Source organism: Belonocnema kinseyi, chromosome 5 (assembly GCF_010883055.1).
Source record: "Belonocnema kinseyi isolate 2016_QV_RU_SX_M_011 chromosome 5, B_treatae_v1, whole genome shotgun sequence".
Taxonomy (NCBI): domain Eukaryota; kingdom Metazoa; phylum Arthropoda; class Insecta; order Hymenoptera; family Cynipidae; genus Belonocnema; species Belonocnema kinseyi.
The window spans coordinates 30237800-30260596 of record NC_046661.1 but is presented as its reverse complement, the minus strand read 5'-3'; the positions used below and the strand labels follow the sequence as shown (position 1 = coordinate 30260596).

At 35.1% G+C, this 22797-nt stretch overlaps 1 protein-coding gene across 3 annotated transcripts in view; it reads left to right on the top strand.

Moving 5' to 3' along the window:
* LOC117172737 (mediator of RNA polymerase II transcription subunit 15) overlaps positions 1–22797 on the top strand; it is an 88983-nt gene that overhangs the window by 25524 nt on the left and 40662 nt on the right. For all 3 annotated transcript variants that reach the window (XM_033360914.1, XM_033360913.1, XM_033360915.1), the window contains exons 6-10: positions 2248–2519; positions 2603–2740; positions 2809–2927; positions 3021–3100; positions 3284–3442. In XM_033360914.1, the coding sequence (XP_033216805.1) occupies positions 2248–2519; positions 2603–2740; positions 2809–2927; positions 3021–3100; positions 3284–3442 (768 nt within the window). The remainder of the gene's footprint in view (positions 1–2247; positions 2520–2602; positions 2741–2808; positions 2928–3020; positions 3101–3283; positions 3443–22797) is intronic.

Below are 22797 nucleotides of genomic sequence, written 5' to 3'. Positions count from 1 at the left end.
ACATCATTTTAGTACTGTTGAAACCCATTGGGAATGATTTTATAGGTGCAAATCACTACCAAGAAGTTTGACTGGCAGGTTCTCGGTGGTGCCAAAGTTGACTGGCAGGCTGTTAAACGTGCCAAAAATTCAAGTGAAGAAACGTCATTTTAGTACTCTTGAAACCCCTTGTAGCGAGCTGTGAATTTATGTAAAAAGTGAGATTCTCGTAGTTTATTTTTTTATATGCATATTAGTTTTAGAGAAGTATCCTATAGATGAAAATTTTAGTTAATGAAAAGGAAAAAAACTTTCATTCAGTTGCTGATTAAAATGCCAGTCAACTTTGGCACTACTCAGGAGCTGCCAGTCAAATTCTTTGTTAGTTGTTTGCACCAAAACAATCATTCTCAATGGGTTTAAAGAGTACTAAAATAACGTTTTTTCACTTGAATCTTCGACGTGCTAGACAGTCTGCCAGTCAAATTTGGCATCACTGAGGAACAGCCAATCAATTATTATCTTACTTTTTAGCACCTAAAGAATCATCCCCAAAGCGTTTCAGGAGTACTAAAATGACTGTTCTAATTTTCATCCTGTCATTTTTTATATGCTTGACAGTCTGCCAGTCAACTTTGGCACCACCGAGAAGCTGCCAGTCAAATATTTTGTTAGTTTTCAGTATTCAAACAATCATTCCCAATGGGTTTCAAGGGTACTAAAATGACGTATCTTCTCTAGAATTTTTAGTATGTTTGACAGCCTGTCAGTCAACATTGGCACCACCCAGGAGCTGTCAGTCAAACTTCTTGTTAGTTGTTTGCACCTAAATAATCATCCCTTATGGGTTTCAAGAGTACTAAAATGAAGGTTCCAATTGTCATCCTGTCATTTTTTTATGTTTGACAGCCTACCAGTCAAGTTTGGCACCACTCAGGACCTGCCACACAAACTTCTTGGTAGTTCTTTGCATTCAAACAACCGTTCCCCGTGGGTTTCAAGAGTACTAAAATGACGTTTTTTTCACTCGAATTTTTGACCAGTTTAACGATAAATTGTTGCAAAATGCACCAACAGCTGTTAGTCAGTTAACGAATTTCGAACTGTTGAACTGTTGAAAAATTCGGATTAGTTTAGAAACTTCAGCTTAAACGTGATTTGAATTTCAAAAAAAAAGTCGTGAAAAAAATTATAATAAAATAAAAATAAAGATTATATTGTGCGCGAGCACAATATAAAAGTTCGAGTATACGTAGAGTACACCTTGTCTCATTTTAGTATATTTTCCACAGATTTAGGGAAATGTGTGTCCACGTGGATTCTAGCCCCACCCCCCGGTCCCCCTCGTGGACAAGTGTGGAATTTTGCCACACCCCCTCCTCCTACAGTGTCCACGTGGTATATGGATGGCCCCTAAGTGTAGTGAGTAAAAAAAAATTTAATTGATTTCAGACGAAAATTATGGACGCTATCCTGGACGCCGTTCAACGACTTCAGACGCGAGGCATTTCAGTCCGCCATGCTTATGCCATTTTGTAAAACTTTGACTTGGTTTTTTTTTGCAATGTTGTTCAGAAGTACTTAAAAATTAATGTAAAAGATCTTTTCCTTTTTTCCGGGCGTTTCATGAGGTGACTCCCTTAAAAAAGGTCCGAACACTTCTGAGATCAGTAGCTTTTGAAAAGAATGTATATAAATGAAGTTATTTGTTTCAACAAGACACATTCAATCGTGACCTTTAATTTGATCTTGTCAATTACCTTAAAGGTCATTTCGAGATTCACCTTTTTTAAAAACGGAAGCCTCCCCCCCCCCTTGTGACATTGGAAACCGATAGAGCGGAAAATTTGGGCGTTCAAATAGTGTTAAGGTCATAGGTTCAATTTGATCTTGAAGGTCAATCTAAGATCATTAAAACTTAAACAAGGTGCAAACACCTCTGAGGCCAGCAGCTTTTGAAAAAATTTCATATCAATGGAAGTTATTTGTTTCAACACGTGCGCTTATGGTAATCTGTAACTGAAGCCATTTGTCAAAAAGGAGCCTAACTACTAAAATATCGATTGTGAGAGAAATAAATAAGAGGAATTAGCGGAAATTTTAATTAATAATCACATCTTTTTTTACTTAAAGCAGTTCCATGTTTTCAACATTTTCGTTTAAATATAATATTTTTTCAGTTTTTGTAAGCTTCTCGCTCTATATTTTGCAAATCGAGTTGCTGTTTTTTATAATTTTTTAAAATACTAATGGGAATCGGTTTTACAGTTCTTCAGAGTTTAAATCAACGACCCGTACAAGGGGTAAATATGGCAAGTATACAAAATAAAATGCCTGGAATGGGAATGATGTCTGGACAAGCGGGGGGATCAGTGGGTCACATGGCTCAAATGCAGGGAATGCAGAATAACGCAATTCTGACACAAATTAATCAGATTGGACAAGGTAACATGCCACAACAATTAGTCCAAATCGGTCCTGGACAAATGAGTCAAATGGGAAATCAAATGGCAGGTGGACAGCAACCACAAAACATGCAGGTCTTAATAGTTTAAATATTAAATCACTTTGCGTAATTCTGGATTTCAATTTTCGTTCAAACATTTTTTTAAATTCTGAACAGAATCAAATTCAAAATCAAGTTCCTGGACAGATGGGAGGATCTATCGGAGGTGGAATGCAGCCGCAAATGAGTCAAATGGGCTCGGGTCAGATTGGTCCAAATCAGATGCAGCAACAAATGCACAACGTTCAACGAAAGGTTAGAATATTTTAACTACATTTTCCAGTATCTAGAACGAGATTTTTTTTATAATTATAAAATTTCAGCCTCCGGAAATGATGAATGTTGGATTTCACGGACCACGAAACGTTACACCGAATCAGTTTTTAAACCAGAGTCCTTCCTCTTCTGCACCGAGTCCTGGAGGGCTAGGAGCTCCACAAAGGTGAAACTTTATATTCTGAAAAACACTAAAAAAACTAGATAATGTGTTGAAAAATTGTAACATAGTATTTCGATGGAACGATTTAATTTTCAGCAATCAAATGGTGCCTTCACCCGCTCTGGCTCCTTCACCAATGTCTCAACCCTCCGTTCTTTCTGGACAACGCTCTATTGGTAAAATATGAGAATAATTGATTTATTTCTATTAATTTAGCTGTTCCACTGAAAAATATAATGAGTATAATTTTTGGTACATAGTTCAGATAATTTGAGAATGTCAATTTGACAAATATTGTACTTAAATGTGGAGTTTATTTGCAAATGGAGTGTCTAATGTCTTCTTATTAATTATTTTAGGCATGGCACCTTCTCCCAGTAGTTCTTTGAATACTCCTGCTGGAATAGGTGCAGCGCCAAGTCCAATGGAGGATCATGTTTATAAAGAAACACTTCGGAGACTGATGAAGTACATTGACCCGCTAAGAAAAATGGTTGCCAGATCGAATGGAGAAGGAAGTAAGTGTTTAGATTCAAAAAAATTTCACACTGTTTTCTTTACTTTTTTACTTTTGTAGAAATAGATGGGCATATAAAAAATTCCACTTTTCGATCGAAATGTGCTTGATACAAAAAAAAGGTTGAACAGAAACAAATATTGTGCGCTTAAAAAAGATTTACATATTTGTGATAAACCATTTTTTTATAGTACATGTAGTTTTTGTTTTATTCGTAAAAAACGACATTGAAAATAAAATAACTAATTTTTTGGGAAAACGGTACAATCTATGAAAAAATTATTAGGCAAAAGTTTCCCTTCCAAAAAGAGCTACAAATTCGTCATGAATCACTTTTTGATAGTATGCGTAGTTTTTGTTTCAATTTTAAATTATAACATTAAAAATAATTTATTTTTTTGAAAAACGACGGGTTCAACAGTTTTTAAAGTAATTATTTGAATTGGTATCTGTTTCAATTATGGTATCATTCAGTTTATGATGCGTAATTCGAAATCTTTTACCTTAAAAATTCTCCATCTTAGATTTTTATTTTCAAGCTTATATTTTTAATTTAAAGAATTTTAAAGTGCAGTCTTCTTCTTTATTCATAATGTGAACCCTAAGGGTTTACATGAGTTCCGTCCTTTACAATATTTCCGTCTATATATTTTTTATAAAATCTTATCCTTACTATTTAATATTATTTCCAACTATTTACATAGTCTTATATCTGGATCTTATTTGTATTTCCTGCGATAGCGCAATTTAGGACGTGTTAGCAAACGAGTGAGCGGGCGATCGAAAGCGAGAGTGCAAGCGAGAGAGGGGGGGGGGAGGGAGAGAGAGAGAATGAGGACGCAAGCGCTTCTTAGTCGACTTACGTTATTACATAACCGTTACTCACCATCTTTAACGCTTCTAATCTATGCGACTTCCGTTTCCTTATTCTTTCACTTTTTTTGTATCTCCTGTTTGCCATTTTTCTTCACGTCTATTCTTTCATTCTTTCTCGTTTGCTCCTCTAGCACACTCCAACTCTTTCATCCATTCTTCTCCCAATCCACCCTCTCCTAGAATCTTAACCACATTCTCTTGCCAGCTTCCTTTATCTTCCATTCCCCTCCTACATCCTTTCCAAACATGCTCTCATGTTTCCTCCTCCCATTCACATATTCTACACTTTCTGTTCTCTTCTTTTTCCCAGAACATCCCCTCCCTTGCCCCGTTTCCCAATCTAAATCTTGCTATTCTGGTCCACCTTCTCTCTCCCCAGCCCTTTTCTAAATACTTCAGTACTGCTTCCTTTTCTATCACCTTATATAATTTATTGTATTTTAATTCCTCAATGATCCCCCATCTTTCTATTAATAGGGTTGTTTCTCGATTTTAGATAAAATAATTTTTCTAATACATCATTTTAATCTGAATCGAAGGTGCGTTATAACTTTTTTTCTTCTGTGTCGTTCACCAGAAAAAAATTATTAAAAATCGCAGGCGGTAAAACACTTATTCAAATTGGTGTCACGTGGGTGTCACGCGACTCAGAGGTTCTCATAATTATCTATCAATGTGACAATGCGAAAATCATGATAAAGAGGTTAGGCCACGGTCTGCTGTGAATTCATATTATTTTTATTTGATAGCTTTATTTGTTAAGGATTATGTGACAAAAAAAGTTATCCTTTTGTAATATTTTATTAAACAGTCAGTATTATGTTGAAGGAAAACAGTAAGTGCAATTATTAACACATTTTAGAATCTTACATATTTACGAATTGTTCAGTAAACATGACAATATTTTGCGACTTCTATTTTCGATGTGCACGTAACTAAAACAAAACATCGGCACAGAAAAAGATATTTAAGAATCACTGACACGTGAGCTCATAAGATCTATAAGCTCTATAAGATCCATTTATTGGAAAAATTATGTCTGACTTTGGAAACAACCTATCCGAACTCCTCCCCAACCTTTTCTCCTAATTTTTTCGTCCAAGTCTGATATTCTTATACTGAATAAAAGTGAGCTCAGAGGACATCCTTGCCTAACTCCACATTTCTATTATTGTGCCTTTTACCCTTTTAATCTTCTCATTTACTGGATAGTTCAAAACATATGTTGTCAATCACGCCTTTACCGCTATTGGTATCACTACACCTTCTTTCCATAGCTCTGACCACCCCTCTCCTCTCCATACTCAATTACACATTATCCATGCCCATTCCTTTATTTCCTTCCCTCCATACTTCCATACTTCATTTGGAATTTCATCTATACCAGGTGCCTTTCTATCTTTAATTATTACTAACATCTTGGCTATTTCTTTCCTTGTTATGTCCTCTTCCTCATCTCTTTTTCTACCATATTTTCCTCCCTTCCTAATTTTCCCCTCTACTCCTCCTAGCCAATCAAAATATATTTTTTCCATTCTACTATTTCAATATCTTTGTTTATTCTTTTTCTTCTTTTTCTCTCTCTATTTACTACCTTCCAAACTTCTCCCGTGCTAGCCTTCTCAGCCTCTTCCTCAAACTTTTTATTCTCGTCCTCTTTCTTTTGATTCATATTGCTATTACTTGTTTCTCCCTCTAATATCACTATTAAGGGAAAGTGATTCGAATCAATATAATCTCCTACCTCTAGTTTCTTGACCTTGTCTATTACCACATCATCCACTATCATATAATAAATTACCGTTCTTTTTTCTCCTCCTGAGCGTGTATATTCTCCTTCCTCATCTCCCTCTATATTTCCATTTAAAGTAAACCATGCCAACTCCTCCAAGCTCTTGAAAAACTACTTTTACTCCCCATTCTGTACCTTATCTTTGGATTTTCTTCCTCTCTCTTTTCTCCATTCCCTTCCTCTTCTATCTTCTATTCTCGCATTGAAATCCGATCCTATTATAAGCCTTATTTCTTCTTTACTTTCTTCCATAATTTCTTTCATCTCCTCTGCTTTCTCCTAGAAATCACCTTTCAAATTAACCCCCACTATCTTCCACTTCTCTTCTCCCATCTTTACCTCTTCTACCATTAATCCTTCTTTTTGTTCTTTCCTCTGTTTCTTATCTTTCCCTGTTATAAATTTCTCCCCTACTTCCATCGCTATTCCTTCAATCCTTCTGTCCTTTTTATTCTTACTCTTTGCAATTTGAACTTGCCATTTGTTACCCTTTGGTAACCTGCCCCTTACTCTTTCCCATCCCTTTTCATCTAGCCACGTCTCGATCATAATTACCACATACCACTGTGTCCAATTTCTAATAAACTCTCTATCCTTTCCCCGTATTCCTGCTGAATTCTAGCAACATATCTTCCATTCTTTCCTAAATTCGTATCTCGTCTCTTTGCTTGTTGCTATTTCTTATTTTCCTATATACCGTCCCTTCCTCTCCTAGTTTCCCGGCACCTCATTTCTTACTATCTTTTCCATTTCTTCATCCCAATCCCATCATGCTCCGTCCATCAGTATTCTCCCATACTTAATCCAGGTCCTTCTTACTTTTTTTTTCCTCTTCCGCTATTTTCCTTAACTAATACTACATCTTCCATTCTACCCATGTCTAATCATCCTCTATTCTCTCCGAGCTTCCATATAACATCCTCGTCTTTGTCATCATTTCTCTCTTATGTTCCCATTTCTTTAGTTTCACCAATGCCATTTTCTCCCCTCTCCCCTCTTCGCTTTTCCCTTCCGACACTTCTCACTTTCTCTATCTTTACCTTAGCATCAATCCTTTTTAGTACTTTTTCCATTACTGCCTCCAGTTCCATCCCCTCTAATCTTATAATCTTTACCACTACGTTTTTTCCCCTCTCTTTCTCTTCTATTATTTGTTCTATTTTTCTTAGCCTTTCCTTCTCTGTATTCCCACTCTCGCCCACTATCAAAATTCCGGTTCGAGATTTCTATTTTCTTTATTCTACCTTGCATCTCCTCTATCTTTTTATTATTATCTTTCCACTTCTCTAGTTTTTGTTTCAATGACTGCATCCTCTTCTTTAACTGTTCCTTCACTTCTTCTCATTTCTTTATTTCTTCCCTAAGTTCAGTCATTTCTTGCCTAATTTCTTTCCTTATTTCCTCTCCCCTTTTCTCCTGCCTTTCTTCCTGAATCCCCATTACATCTATCATAACTTTGAGAATTTCTTTCGGTCTTTCCTCTTTCATTGGATCTTTAGTTTCATCTGTATTTCTTTCAGCCTCTAACTATTCTCATCCTTCGCTAAAAAAACTCTGCTTTTTTGGCGGCGATCTGGACGTTTTTAAATATTTCAAGCTTGAACCTATATCGCCCCTACTCTTCACTGCTTCTCCTCTTCCCTCTCTTGCTTTTGATAAAAGCCTCCATCAATCCCACGCTTTTTTCTCCTAATCTCTCTTTTTCTAACCTTCCTTCCCTGCCTCTATAAATCGTCGCATTCTGGTGCCTGCCTTGCCTTTATCTGTCTACCCAACCCTGCTACCACCAGCCCAATCAACCCAGTCCTTCCACCCTGTCACAAATCTCAGACCAACCTGACCTCAACTTCCACACAAATTTGTCTCAATCCTCAAAAATATTCAGTCCCTTTTCAATCTCGCAATCTCTCAATCAATCTCCCACATCCAAACCCTTCTACACATTTCCACAATCCATTCACATTATATTTCACCACAAATATCAGAAAAATTTAGCATCAGGAATTCACACTACCTTACACTTTCATGTCGGAAGTCCTTAAAGTGCATTCTTGAAGACTTAAATATTTAAAAATTAAAAAGTGTTTGAAGTTGTAAATTTGTTATAAAAAACAGTTTTATTTTATCATCTGTAAATTTAAATACATATTTTTTTAATGCATCTGTACTTTAAGTATTAAAAACGGAAGAATAACTGATTTAATAAAGCGATTCTAAATCCGTCAAAGTTTTAGAATTTCTAGATTGTATCTGTTTTAATTCGAAACTCTTAGTTATTAAAAGAATTGAAAAGTGCGATTGAAACTTTATAAAGCATTTTCAACTTTAATATAACATAATCATAATATACGAGGTGTGTTCAAAAAATAAGGTGACTATGGTTTTCTCAAAAAATATTCATTTATTCCTGAATATTTATGTTGTCCCCTTCAAAGTAATCCCCCTCAGATATAATACACTTGTGCCAACGCTTTTTGCAATCATCGAAGCACTTCTGATAATCATTTTGTGGTATAGCCTTGTGTTCTTTCAGCGATGCAATTTTTATCTCCTCAATCGTTGAAAATCGATGTCCTTTCATCGGTCTCTTCATTTTTGGGAAAAGAAAAAAGTCACTGGGGGCTAAATCTGGCGAATATGGAGGCTGAGGCATGACTGTGGTGCTGTTTTTGGTCAGAAAATATTTCACAAGCAACGATGAATGAGCAGGTTCATTATCGTGATGCGTATCGCCTCTCGCAAACGGCGCATAACTTGAAGGTAATACTCCTTATTGACCGTACGACCTTGTAGTAAGAATTCCTGATGCACTACGCCACGGTAATCAAAGAAGACAGTGAGCTAAACTTTCACATTTGACCGAACTTGACGTGCTTTTTTCGGTCTTGGAGACTTCGGATGCTTCCACTGAGACGATTGGGTTTTAGTTTCAACGTCATAACCATATACCCACGATTCATCCCCAGTTATAACCCTTTTGAGAAAATCAGGATCATTATTGACTTCATTCAACATCTCCTGAGCGGTGGTCATGCGATGGATCTTTTTATCAAAATTAAGCAGTTTTGGAACAAATTTCGCTGACACACATCTCATGCCCAAAACGTCCGAAAAGATAGCATGGCTTGAGCCAACCGATATGCCAACATCTTCAGCAAATTCTCTGATGGTAACTTGGCGATTTTTCAACACCATTTCTTCCACTGCTTGAATGTTTTCATCTGTTGTTGACGTACTGGGACGTCCAGGGCGAGGTTCGTCTTCGACATCCTCTCGGCCTTCTTGGAACAGCTTGTACCACTTATACACATTTTTCTTACTCAGAGTAGACTCACCGTATGCAACTGTCAACATTTCAAGAGTTTTAGAGCACTGGATTCCATTTTTCACACAAAATTTAATGCAAACTCTTTGCTCCATTTTTTTGAAAGAAGAAAATCGCCGAGCACGCCAAACCCTTCTAACCTTTTACGCCTCTGCCAGAAAAACAACACGAGCTATATAGTCAAAACTGTGAACATATGATTGTGACGAGTGTACCAACACAACAAAACAAAAAATTTAAAACTTGAATTTACGTAGCCCGCGAAAATTGAAAAGTCACCTTACTTTTTGAACACACCTCGTATTCGTAATTAAAGGCTTTTATTAAATTAAAAATAAGTTTGTTGAAAAAGCTCGAAACTTCGAATCGAGTCGACTCGATTTTTTTTGAGTCGAGTCGAATTGAGCTCAGGTATGCTCGAAATGCTGAGTTCTCGAAATTTTCGAGCTACTCGAACGGCTTCGAGTACTCGAAAGTTTTGGGTTCTCGAAAGTTTCGAGTTCTCGAAGACGCTCGAGCACTCAGAAGTTTCGAGTTGCTTGAAAGTTTCAAGCAGCCTGAAACTTTAGAGTTGCTCGAAAGTTTCAAGCAGCTTGATAGTGTCGGGGTCTCGAAGCTCTTGGAATTAATAAGCATTTCTTCAAACTCGATACTAGGGGGGTTTTTGAATTGCTAACAGCGGTTTTGAAATCAAAAGTAATAATTCAATATTTGTCTTCCAAAGCGGCGACTAAGTTTTTGAGAATTTCAATAAATTGACGAATGAGAAAATTAATATATATTAATAATCGGATGTTTTGAAATTGGCTCGACTTTCAAGTTGAATTCAATGTTCAGGCACTGATAGAACAGTAAAATCTAATAGATAGTAAGTAGAATAACAAGAATAATAATTTAGATTTGTTTATTGAAAATTATTAAAATATAAATTTTTTAATGACATGAATTTTTACAATAGTAATTAATTAATTGGGTAAACAAAATTTTATACTACAAATTTTGAATTTTTACGAAAAAAAATGGAATGAGACAAAATATGGGGAAAAATTTCTAATTGTATTGTTTGTGAAGTAAAGTAAGGAAATTGAATTCTGAGGTTACGGCCTTTTCCTCAACACAAATTTTTCTCAATCACAAAAAATTCATGCTGCAGGCGAAAGTTAATTTGAAATTGCATTTCAAATTTATATATTATATCATCGGAGTAATAATGGAAGACAAATTACAGTTAAAAAAACGGGTACAACCGGGTGCAATGATCTGAATATTTGTTTCATTTCCTGGAATGTATCAAACCTAGCTTCGTTGACGTAGAAGAGCAAGTTTTCTTTATATTCTTTATATTCTTAATTAAAAAGCTTATTTTTAAAACAAACAATACACGAAAATATATTACATATAACCTCTTCTTAAGAATACTTTAAATGTTTCGCGCTTCGTTATGTATTTCCGATTCCGTTATGTATTGCGTGACACAAATCTCTCCAGAGGAACTCTAGGTCCATCTTTGAAGCTTCTTTGCGCCCAAACTAAGCTTCGCACAACTTTTTGATAGGGGACTTTTTTGTGCAATATGACATAGTAAAAGTGGTTGTACATGTGTTGGGGCATCCTGTATAAGTGTAAACAAGTTAGTACTTGTGTAATAAATTAAGTCGAATGGTTAAGAACCTTCTAATGTGTCCCCTAAGGGTTTACATTTTTCTGCTACCTTCTTGCATATTCCTTTACACACCCCCCAGAGACTTACTTGGTGGTGGAGGGGGACCTACATTTTATGGTGGGTTCCGAACTACCAAGAGCAACAGCTTTAAGTACTTAGAGATCTTTTTTCTCCAGAGGTACCGGTCCCACGACTTTCTGGAGATGAACAACTCCCTTGCTAGACTAGTGTTCATGTTTTTCGTTGTTCAGTTGCTCTAACAGATTTTGTATCCACTCAAATATACATTTTCCAGAATTCTGTTACAGAGTTTATAACCTGCACCCCAATACATGTTATGTCTTCATAGATTTTAAATACTATTAAAACGATCTAAACACTTCGTAAAAATTGCTAATTACATCGTATAATCAGACCATTCTGACTTCCACTAAACTGTCTTACATACCCTCTACTCTTGAATTAGTTCCCTAGATTTGATGAAGCATATTTTTTCCGTGTTGTGTCGTTTTTTAAAAGTTTTGTTTCTTCTTTGATATGTTTGTATAATAAGAGTTTATAACAAAACTTATAGATCATTTTTGGTTGAATAAGTTTTGCCTTTTCATTTTTTTCGTCTGGTGTCGTTTTCCCAAAAATGTTATTTTTTATTTTTAATCTTATTTTTCACTATTAAAAGAAAGTGTACTCGTCCTATCTAAAAATTATTAATAACAAATTAGATTTTTCCTGTACCTTTTGTCGTTTTTCAATAAAACTAATTTAATTTTTGATGTTTCTTTTTTATTTTAAGATTCAAACAAAAACTACGCGTGCTATCAAAAAATGATTTATGACGAATTTGTAGCTCTTTTTGGAAGAGCAACTTTTGTCTATTCATTTTTTCATAGATTGTGCCGTTCGCCCAAAAAAAAATTATTTTCGATGTCGGTTTTTTACGAATAAAAAAAACTACAGGTTCTATCAAATAATGGTTTATCACAAATTTGTAAATCTTTTTTAAGTGCACAATATTTTTGTCTGTTGATCTTTTTTTGCACATAGCACACTCTGTATACGTGCAAGTAAGTTTGTGCCTGTGTAATAATAATAATATCAAATATATATTAATATATATATGCGGGCGCGTGCGTGTATTAAAGCCGCATTCAGGACGCAACATCAGTGAAAGCAGATCCGAAGCAGATACAAGCATCTTGTTCGGAAGATTTGGTCTTCAAAATATGTCGGCGTTGAACAAGGTATCTGCGAATAGCATGCTTGCCGGCCAGGTTTTACTCTCCTCGTTTAGGGTAGTTCAATGGACAAAGAACGAGCTTAAGGACCTTGACATCGCCACGATAAAGATCATGCATATGCATAAGAGCTTGCATATCAATTCGTCTGTTTCGCGATTATACATTTCACGCCATCAAGGCGGACGCGGACTTCTGAATCTCCAGTGTCTTCATAATAAAATTGTTATAAGCACAGTTTACATCGTTGCAAATTGAAGATCCTCTCCTAATCGTCATTTCGATTTTACAGAAGGTTTTTGCGCTCTCCTGTAAAGCTGCTAAAATGTCCCTTAGCTCCTTTTGGAGTGCTATCCTTCGTGTATGTATGGCAAAAACAAATAGTGTTAAGCCTGTCTTCATTACGATTTTTAACGTTTGCGCATAATATCGTACAATTAACAAATTTAATAAGACCTATAATCATTCATAGTACTTCATTTTTCTTTGCATAATTGAAAGATTTTCAAGATCAAATATATTTATTCCTAAGCATTCTACCTAGACAATCCTAGACAATTGAAAACAAATTGGAAAGCCAGTAGGGTTACAGTAAATCTCAAGTTTCCTTTAAGGGTTCAGAATTTGAAATCTATAAATAATATTAAATATAAAACTATGTATCTTCAAGAATTGAAAGATGTATTAAACAAATTCGCATTATCTATTTTTGAATATGTAAGTTTGAGAAACGCTGTGCTGCATCATGAAGCGAAATGATTTGAATTGTTAGAAAAGCGTCTCTGCGCTATCTTGGTAACCATTATGGAGGTCACTTTACGAGACACGGTTTGTACGTATTTCGTATCAAGTCAGGGGCGGTCAACCCAATGGGAAGTAGGCGGCAAGATACCCAGAGCTAGCGCCGCGTACAATTGGTCTGTGAACTAGTTCGTATGTGCATGTGTCAGTGCACGTATGTTTATATATAGTTCTTTCATGAAAGACTCAAAGCAAAATTTTAAGAATATGAGACAGAAGACAGATGAGCAACATTTTTCAATGCCTTCTAAATCATATTTCCATAATTCTGCACTAATTATTTCGTATGGCAATACGCAAATGAAAATTTGCAAACACAAGTTTTTTAGGTTGTCAGTCGCACACGACAGTTTTCAAATTCCAAGGCCAGTCCACAATGAGAGTCTTAAACGTCAACGTTCGAACGTACATGCGTATTTGACATCATACGCACGTTGTTGTCAACTATCCGAACAGTTTCGCTGTATCGCATTTTTCACTTTCTCGCTGCGACCGTTGCTGACAAGGTGCGTATGACCGATGGCGTCATGGCAAATATCAAAACTCAAATCAAATGCACGTTCGACCGTCAACGCTCTCGACTTCAAAAGTCAACCTTCCCTTGCCGGGTTCACACGCTGTCGACAGCAGCGCGGGTACAATTGGTCTGCGAACTAGATATAATCATAATAGTACGCGACCGTCTACTTCCCATTGCGTTGACCGCCCCTGCACCAAGTTGCGGGACCATAGCTTCTTGGATCATGCTTAAAGCCGAAGTAAAGAAAGCAGAGGTTGAAAAATTCCGCCAAGAGCTACTTGACAAGAAAATGCACGGAAACTTTTACAGAAATGTAAAAGAACAGTCCTTGTCAAAGGAGCAAACTTTTGCTTTTCTCAAATCATCAGGGCTTAATTCAGGTACAGAGGGTTTCATTTTCGCCTGTCAGGACGGTGTAATTTCCACCTTTGTATACCGCGACCGCATTTTATGCTAATAATTTCCCAGCTTTAAGTGCAGAGCTAGTCATGCAAACCATCCTTTCGATTTCTATCGCAACTCGTTGTCTATCTCACAGGGTATAAAGAGAGGCTCGTTCCTCTTAAGCAGCCCCCTGCCTTAACAGTGTACGTGTATCAAGTAGTAGTTCTCTTCATTAGAAACGATCTTTCGCACACTTTCACCCCCTACTCTTTAGCCCATGCATACGTTTTCGCGCACGCGCACCGTGTGAAACTCTCAGTCCAGCGTTCACCTCGAAATTAGTTGTCTTCTCCATTTTTAATAAATTATTTAATTATTGACGTATACCAATTTTAGTTAGTTCAATTTTTATTTAACCCTAAATAAACGTTTTATTTAATAAAAACGTACTAATGAGATTTACAGAGAATCATTAAAGGAATAAAATAAACCCTACAGCATTATGGTTAAATAATAGCTGCAAGTTTGACCTAACGTGAGAGAAAAACACTAAACCCTAAAAACTATTGTTAAATAAACAATGAAAATAATGGAATATTTATTTGATAAAGCTCACCTTGAGGTCTGTTCTAAAACTACTTATAATTGGTATTAAAATATTCGGCTCGATTTCATCAATCATCTTTAACAACTTTTATTTTTCAGCTTGAAATAACTTTAGTGTATGTTTAATTTAAAAACAAGTATAATGAAAATTCCCCTTTCCTTGTAAATGAAAATAAATAAATGAAAATAATTATGATGAAAAGCAAATTTTTTAATGAAAATTGTAAAAAAATTTACATTTTTCTCCAAATTTCTATAATTTTGAAATTAATAATTTTTTGGAATCTTTTTAAGATACTTAAACATTCTAAATGTTTTTCCTTTTTAAAGGTTTCCAAAAAATTCCTTTTCGTAATTTGTTTTGGAAATACTTTGAAATCTTTTAGAACATTATTCTAAAGTTAATTTTTCAAACTAAAAAATAATTAAACATTTTTCTGGGAATCTAAAGAAAATTTCCTTTCAATGAGTGGAACGTGCAATTATGTAAGATTAAAAATTTCCATTTACTCTTTTTTCGGAATTTCGTATTTAGTTATTCTCCTAAAACCTTTCGTAATTTTAATAGACAAAAAATAAAAAAATTTAAATGTAAAGAAATTGCTTTAAAATTTTTCATATTCATTTGCGACATATTTTAAAATATTCAAAACCTAAAAATTAACCTTTTAAAATAGAATCTCAATAATTTTGAATTTGTTAAAAAAAAAAATTATTTGCTGTACCCTACCGAACAGAATCTTTGAGTATATACTAAAAATTCTGTAGGTCAAAGAATCTCAAAGAAATTCTCCGCAGGCATTCAGGTAGATATTTTTAAAGGTCCAGGAAGCTCGTTTAAATGGTCTGAAGGCTTTAAAATATCCTTTCCGAAATTGAAACAAGAATACGATCATAAATAACGAGCAGAGAGGCTATCTAAATAGAGTAGCCGACAATCAAGGGTCCTTTGTTAAGTTTTCGGATTAAAATTTAGAAGTACATTTTTTTAATTTCATAGTTAACAGCCTAAAACATAATAATTCGGAATCTACGAGTTTCGATGACTTCAGATATCTAACTTTTTTTTTAATGCTTAAAATTGGAATTATTAGAACGTTTCTCGTAAATGGAATGAGATACGCCAAAAAAGACAACTATCTCCGAGACTATTTCGTTTCAAATCGACTTTGTTTATAGACTCAAATGGGCCAAGCTATTTCGCTAAAGAAAACTCAAAGATTTCTTTCGGTAGGGTACTCTTAATCCACTGCACACAAATATCTGGTATATTAGGTAATCTGTGTAAAGTAACACCAGCGTGCGATGATTTGCTTTTACAGTCAACTACGCTATACTTGTATATTCTTTTTCTGCAATATTTCACATCCATTTTATCACAATTTTTCTTAAAATAAACAACTAGTGAAATCTGCAATGTTTTAAGTCCCTTGTTTTGATACTGCATTTGATTCTATTGTTTTGGATCCAAGGGGCGCCATCCATCGCTTAACATGACGACTTAAGATCCGGAGGGGAAATGTCGGTCAAACTAAACCAGCAGATGGCGCCACTATAAGTTGGTCTGACTTTTGCATTGAATTTCATTAAGAAAAGGGTGCGACTATTTCGACATGCATGTATGTCGAAATAGCCGACGTAGCTTATTTCGACAACAAGTATGGCGAAATAGACGACGGTAGCTTATTTCGACATACAATTATGCCCAAATAAGGACGGTCTTTTGTTTCGCCCTTTCGGAATATATGCAGGAGAGGGTGGCGGTCAAAATAAGGAGAGTAACTTATTTATTATTATATGGTAGATAACAGTAACGAAATTAATCATTAAAAAGGCAATGGTAATTGCACAAGCGAAACATGAGAATGAGAGGCGTGTTAACCTCTAAATCTCAAGACATGGCTCAGAGGAGGTTCAGGCCACCGCTATCAGGTGGCGCTAAAATCGAACGCGCGAAATTTAAATTGCGTTATACTTTGCTTTTACAGCTACGAATGAAATATTTCAATTTTATGAAGGAATAATAAATAAACATTAGAGAACAAACATTAAAAATATAATTTTCTAGGGGGGGGGGGGGGGGGTTATGATACAAAAATAGTTGTAACTCCAAATTTTTCTTTTGCGCCTTGCAATAAAGTTCATGTGGTAATTTAGAACGAAACTTTTACAATTCTTTTACAGACTTAGTCCTCCCATCCACTCTAAATTATTCCACTATTTGTTTTTGCCTCTTGTGTAAGATATTTTTTTTGTTTAAATTAATTTTGTTAAGCATTGGAACAAGCACAAAAATAATTCACTTGAAAAAAGTACAATAATATTAGAAAAATTATTCTTTTTGAGGTTCACTTATTATGTAGTCGTAACTAAAAAGTTCAAATAAAACTAAAGATTTTAGAAAAACAAAACTTTCTAGCTTTACTCTAAGAAAAGATAGTCATGAACAATAATCTATTGTTCAAATAAGTTTTTTTTAAACTTGTATCAATTATTACTTGTAAGTGAACCCTGGAGAAAAGGAGTTCAAAAAACAGCAACTTTTTAGTACTTGTCTAAGAGAAGATATAATATATTACGTAATAATAGATTAAACAGATAACAATTATAAATTGTTTAAACAAATATGTTTCTTAAAATGCATTATTTATTACTCTGCTAAGTAAAAAGTGGATGAACAGTTAAACATTTAAGAAGACGCAACTATATAGCATTAATAAAGAAGAAGATAGTTATAAACAATAATAATTCGTTTGAATTATTATTTTTGCTACATTGAATTAATGTTTCGCTCACCCTGAGTGAAAAGAGACAAAAATTTGTAAATTTTACAAAAACCTCAACTTTCCAGCATTATTCAAAACGAATATTAATAATAATAATAATGAACACAACTCGCTTTAATTGAGAATTGGACAAAAAGTGAAAAATTGAGAAAAAACTCTAATTTTCTATCACTATTCTACGAGAAAATGGGTAAAACAGTTTCTTTAAATAACAAGATATCAGTATAAAGTGGTATTTTATGTACTTAAAACAATTTGCATTTTAAAAAAACGAAAAAATCATAATTAGCGCCAAAAACTCGCAAACCCCATTTTTTCACTTATGGGGTTTTTTGGAACACTAAAAACAGACTTGTGGGTGGTGTTTCTTAAAAAGTAATTATTCATGTATTTAATCTCTCCCTTTTACGGGTTTGAGGGCCTCCGCTCCCTGTACATATATTTACAATTCCATCCTTAGTCTAACTTAACTACTACTTATATTCTACTCTTTCGCATTACGTAGGATAAACAATAGTAACAGTAGTGACATTAATTCTTAAAATGAGCGAGCTTCCAGGGCTTCCGTTTTTTCTCACCATAAAAAAATGCATTTTCCACGATATTGAAAACAATTTTCGCTTTTTACTGTCCCTTTTCAGGATCACCCGTTTGGCTCTGCTCTACTCTCTTGCTTTCCCTTACTTCTTCCAATTTCTTCATCCACGTCACTCCCTGTCTACTACCATCCAAGGTCCATCTTACGCACTCATCCACACTCAACTGTCCCTCTTCCTCTCCTGTATATCTCTAATACATGTGCCCATGACTCCATTTCGTATCCACATACTCTGCATAAATTCAACTCTTCATCCATCCAATATCTGCATGCTCTCACTTCTTCTCCCATTCTAAACCGTACAACCCTATTCCATTTCTCTTCCTTTTTTATTTTTTGCAGATATTCTGGTTCCGTCAACCCTTTGATCATTATATACCATCTATTGTACCTCGAATCTATAATCTTTGCCCATCTCTCTTCTCCTTGTTTAACTAATAGCTCTAACTCTATGTCCTGCCACTCCATAACCCCTTCTCGAATATTACACACCCTTCTCATTTTTCTCCTTTCTTCTTCCCATTTTGAATTTCCCACATTACCTCTCGCTTTATTGTTCCGAATTTTGCCGAAACATACTTGTACAATTTTACTTCCCTCTCCCCTTTTTAGCTTCTCTTCAAACCTCCAGACTCTCTTAATTTGTCTAGTAACCATATTTTCTCTTCCTAATTCTTCTTTTAACATATATCCTGGGCAACTCCAGCCAAGCCCCATTATCCAGCCCAGAAATCGCTTATGCATGCTCTCTACTTTCCTATGTTCCTTCCATCCCCAGATATCCACACCATAACACAACACCGCCCACACCAACGCATCAAACAACCAGACCCTCATTCTCCAATCGTTCTTGAACCTTCTCTTTCCTATACCCCATACTTGGCCCATTACTTCACTCGCACATTCAATTCTTTTCCTCACCTGCAGCTCGTTTTCCCCTTCTGCCTCAAACCAAAAACCTAGATAACAAAACTCTACACTTTCCGCTTTTTGTCCGTTCATCTTCCAAACGTAATTTATTTTTCTCTTTCTATTTCTGAAGCACATCACCAGTGTCTTATCTACGTTCACCGTCAGCTCTTTTGTTCCCACATACTCTTCGAAGATTCTCATCATTAGGTTCATTCCCTTCTCATCATCTGCAAATAGAACTACATCTTCCGCGTATGCTAGAGAGTATAGTTTGCTATTACCCAAAACCTTTCATTTCCCTTTCTCCTTTAGCTTCTCCTCTAAGTCTGCCAGTAGGATATTGAATAGTAACGGACTCAACGGGCACCCTTGCCTTAGACCTCGGCCTATCTAGAAAACCTGCCCTTTTTTCTTTCCTATTTTCACCCTAATCCTGGTCTCAGTAAAAGTTTCCTTTATCCTCTCTCTTTCATTGCCTGTCATAGTACTTTTCTGTCCACTGAGTCAAACGCTGCTTTGAAATCTACGAACAAAGCCACTAGTTTCCCTTTCTTTCTCCCCAGATTTCTGTTAACTAAATAGTTAAGTACGTAGATATTGTCTATAGTTCCTATCCCTTTTCTAAATCCCGTCTGATTATGTGGGATACTTTCTTTCTGTTCTACCTGAGTCCAACCTTTTTCTTAAGATTTCTGCATATATTTTATAGCCGGCTGACATGAGAGTGATCCCTCGGTATTCCTCTACCTTCTTTCCTTCCCCTTTCTTGACAAGCGGTACCACCAGTCCCGTCGTCCACTCTTCCGGCCAACCTTCCCCTTTTCAGACCTTGTTGCAGAACTTCCACATCCCATCCTTAATCCCTTCTTCTCCATACTTCATCGCTTTGTTCTCCATCCCATCTTCTCCTGTAGCCTTGTTTCTTTTTAACCTATTTATTGCCTCATCCACTTCTTCTCTTATTATCTCGTTTCCTTCCTCCATTTCTCCTTGGACTATCCTACAATTTTCCCCTTTGATCTTATGTTGCTCTCCCCGTAATAGACCCTTAAAATAATCCGTCCATTCCTCCGTTTCTATTTCTTCGTTAACGCCCTTCCTTTCCCCTCTATCCATATTTATCACGTCCCACACCCTACCTTCTTTGATCGCTTTTTCTACTTCTGCTTTATATTCTTCCCTTCCCCTTTGTCTTTATTTCAAGCATCTTCTCATGATCTTTTTTCCTCGTGTTATACTCCTCCTTCTCCATTTCTCCTTTTCTCCATTTTCTCACACACTCTTTTATTCTCTCTTTACTCTCCCAGCATTCCTCGTCTCACCAGCCTCTCTTTCCCCTTACCCTTTCTTCGTTATTACCCAGCTCATCTTTTACCTTTTCAATGGACCCCCTTAACCTTTCAATTAACGAGTCTATTCCCTCCTCTTTTTCGTACCTAACCTTCTCCTTTTCCATCTTTTGTTTAAACTCTTTTAATTTATCTACCCCCATAATACTCGACTAAATTGTTATACAAAAATTTCTATAAACAAATATTGGTAAAAAAATTATTTTTCGTAAGCTTTAAACTTACTTGTTTCATAAGACTTGAGTGTCAATATCATTATAATTCTAAAAATCATAGAAAACTTTTTTCCAGAGACCAGAGTTAAACTTCAAATCGTAGGATATCTTGGCGACAAAATATGTTGTGTTTTAGAGAAAATTAAGCGGCACTTGTTTTTCCAATTTAAAAAAACTGATGTTATCAGTATTTGAATTTAGAAGTTTTCTTTCAAAATGGCGCATTCGTCTTCAGCGCCATCTGACAGCAGTGGTCAGAACTACCTCTGAGCCATGCCTGGAGATTTTGAGGTTAACTCTCCTATCATTATCATGTTTCGCAGGTACAATTACAATTGCCTTTTTAACGATTAATCTCTTTATTATAATCTACCGTATAATAATAAATAAGTTACTCTCATTATTTTGACCGTCACCCTATTCTGCTTATATTCCGAAAGGGCGAAACAAAATACCGTCCTTATTTGGCCATAATTGTATGTCTAAATAAGCTACCGTCGGCTATTTCGGCTTACATGTAAGAAGAAATAGTCACTTCGTTAAGAAAAAGCCAAAATAATTAAAAACTTGATGCTGCTTGCAAATGAACAGAAAAAATGAAAGAATAAGAGTAACTATTACTAATTACACGTCATTTCTGAAGTAATTTTTTACGTAGAATCTGAATCCGGGGTCAGAATTGGCCCTTCATGTCAGGATTTTAAGATATTTGAGGTTGTGTATCCAAAAAATAGCGTTTTTGGCTACTTTTGAGGTTATGTATAGAACACACAGCATTTTTGGGGATTTTTCCTTTAGTTGTATCATATAGTACTTCTCTTTCTCTTTAATTTGAGAATTGCAGAGTTCAATTGCCATTTTTGTTTACCAAGTTACGCCAATGTAATATTTAAAAGAAGAGAACGTCATGATAATATGTAGTTTAATATGAATAAAATTTAACTTTGCGATACATTTTGAAAACAGTTCGAACTTTATATGTCTATAATTTATTTTGCTGATATTTTTGATTTTACTATTTGTTATGTTAAAAAAAATATTTATTGTTCAAATTATTATTTTAGCCAATGAAAATGTTAATAATATTGAAGAACTCAATGCCAAAAATATCTTAAACATATGCATGATCAGAATAATTAACTAATTAATGCCTGAATAACAAAAAATGTTACAACAAGTTGGTGCCCTACCGAAAAAAATCTCCGAGTTTTCTCTAGCGAAATAGCCTGGCCCATTTGAGACTATAAGCAGAGTCGATTTGAAACAATTTAGTCTGAGAGAAAGTTTGAGAGATTTGGGTCCTTTTCAAGGTCCTTTTAAGAGTGGTGCGACGGTAATATAATGTTCCTTTTGTATTTGTCACGCACCGGGCGGGCAGAGTTATTTATAGTAGTTGGCCGTCACTAATCCGACTCTCCCTTTTTAAATTTCTCTTAAAATTATTAACAATTTCTTTTAATTTAATGAATTTTCTTATTATACTTATTTATAATGATAACTTATATGTTAATATACCATTTTCTAGTTAAATTAAAAAATTTTGTCTTTTTTAGCGTATCTCATTCCATTTACGAGAAACGTCGTATTAATTCCAATTTTAAGCATTTAAAAAAAAGTTAGATATCTGAAATCATCGAAACCCGTAGATACCGAATCATTATGTTTTAGGCTGTTAACTGTGAAATTAAAAAAAATCTATTTCTAAATTTTAATCCGAAAACTTAACAAAGGACCCTTGAGTGTCGGCTACTTTATTGAGATAGCCTCTCTGCTCGTTATTTATGATCGTATTCTTATTTCAATTTCTGAAAGGACATTTTAAAGCCTTTAAAACATTTAAAAGAACTACCTGGACCTTTAAATATTTCTACCTGAGTGCCTGCGGAGAATTTCTCTGAGCTCCTCTGACCCTAGAGAATTTTTAGAATATACTCAGAGATTCTTTTCTGTAGGGTGGTCCTAGATTTTGATGAAGCCCCTGTATATTTTAATTGGGGGAAAATTTTTCCATATGTAGGAAGGGTCGCTCGAACGATCCAATCATTTAAGAAAGTAAAAAAAATATTTGTATTGTTTGTTGGCAATTTTAAGTAAAAAAATTCATTTTTCCAGTGCCTTTTTTGAGAAAAGATCGATTCTGTGCTCATAAATGGCTCTACCAGGTGTATACATATGAAACCGGTATTTTTTCGAGAAAAAACACATTTATTTCAAGAGAATGATAACAAATATTTTATTCAAAGTATGCGCCCTCGCTGGCTACACATTTTGTCCACCTCTCAGGCAATTTATGG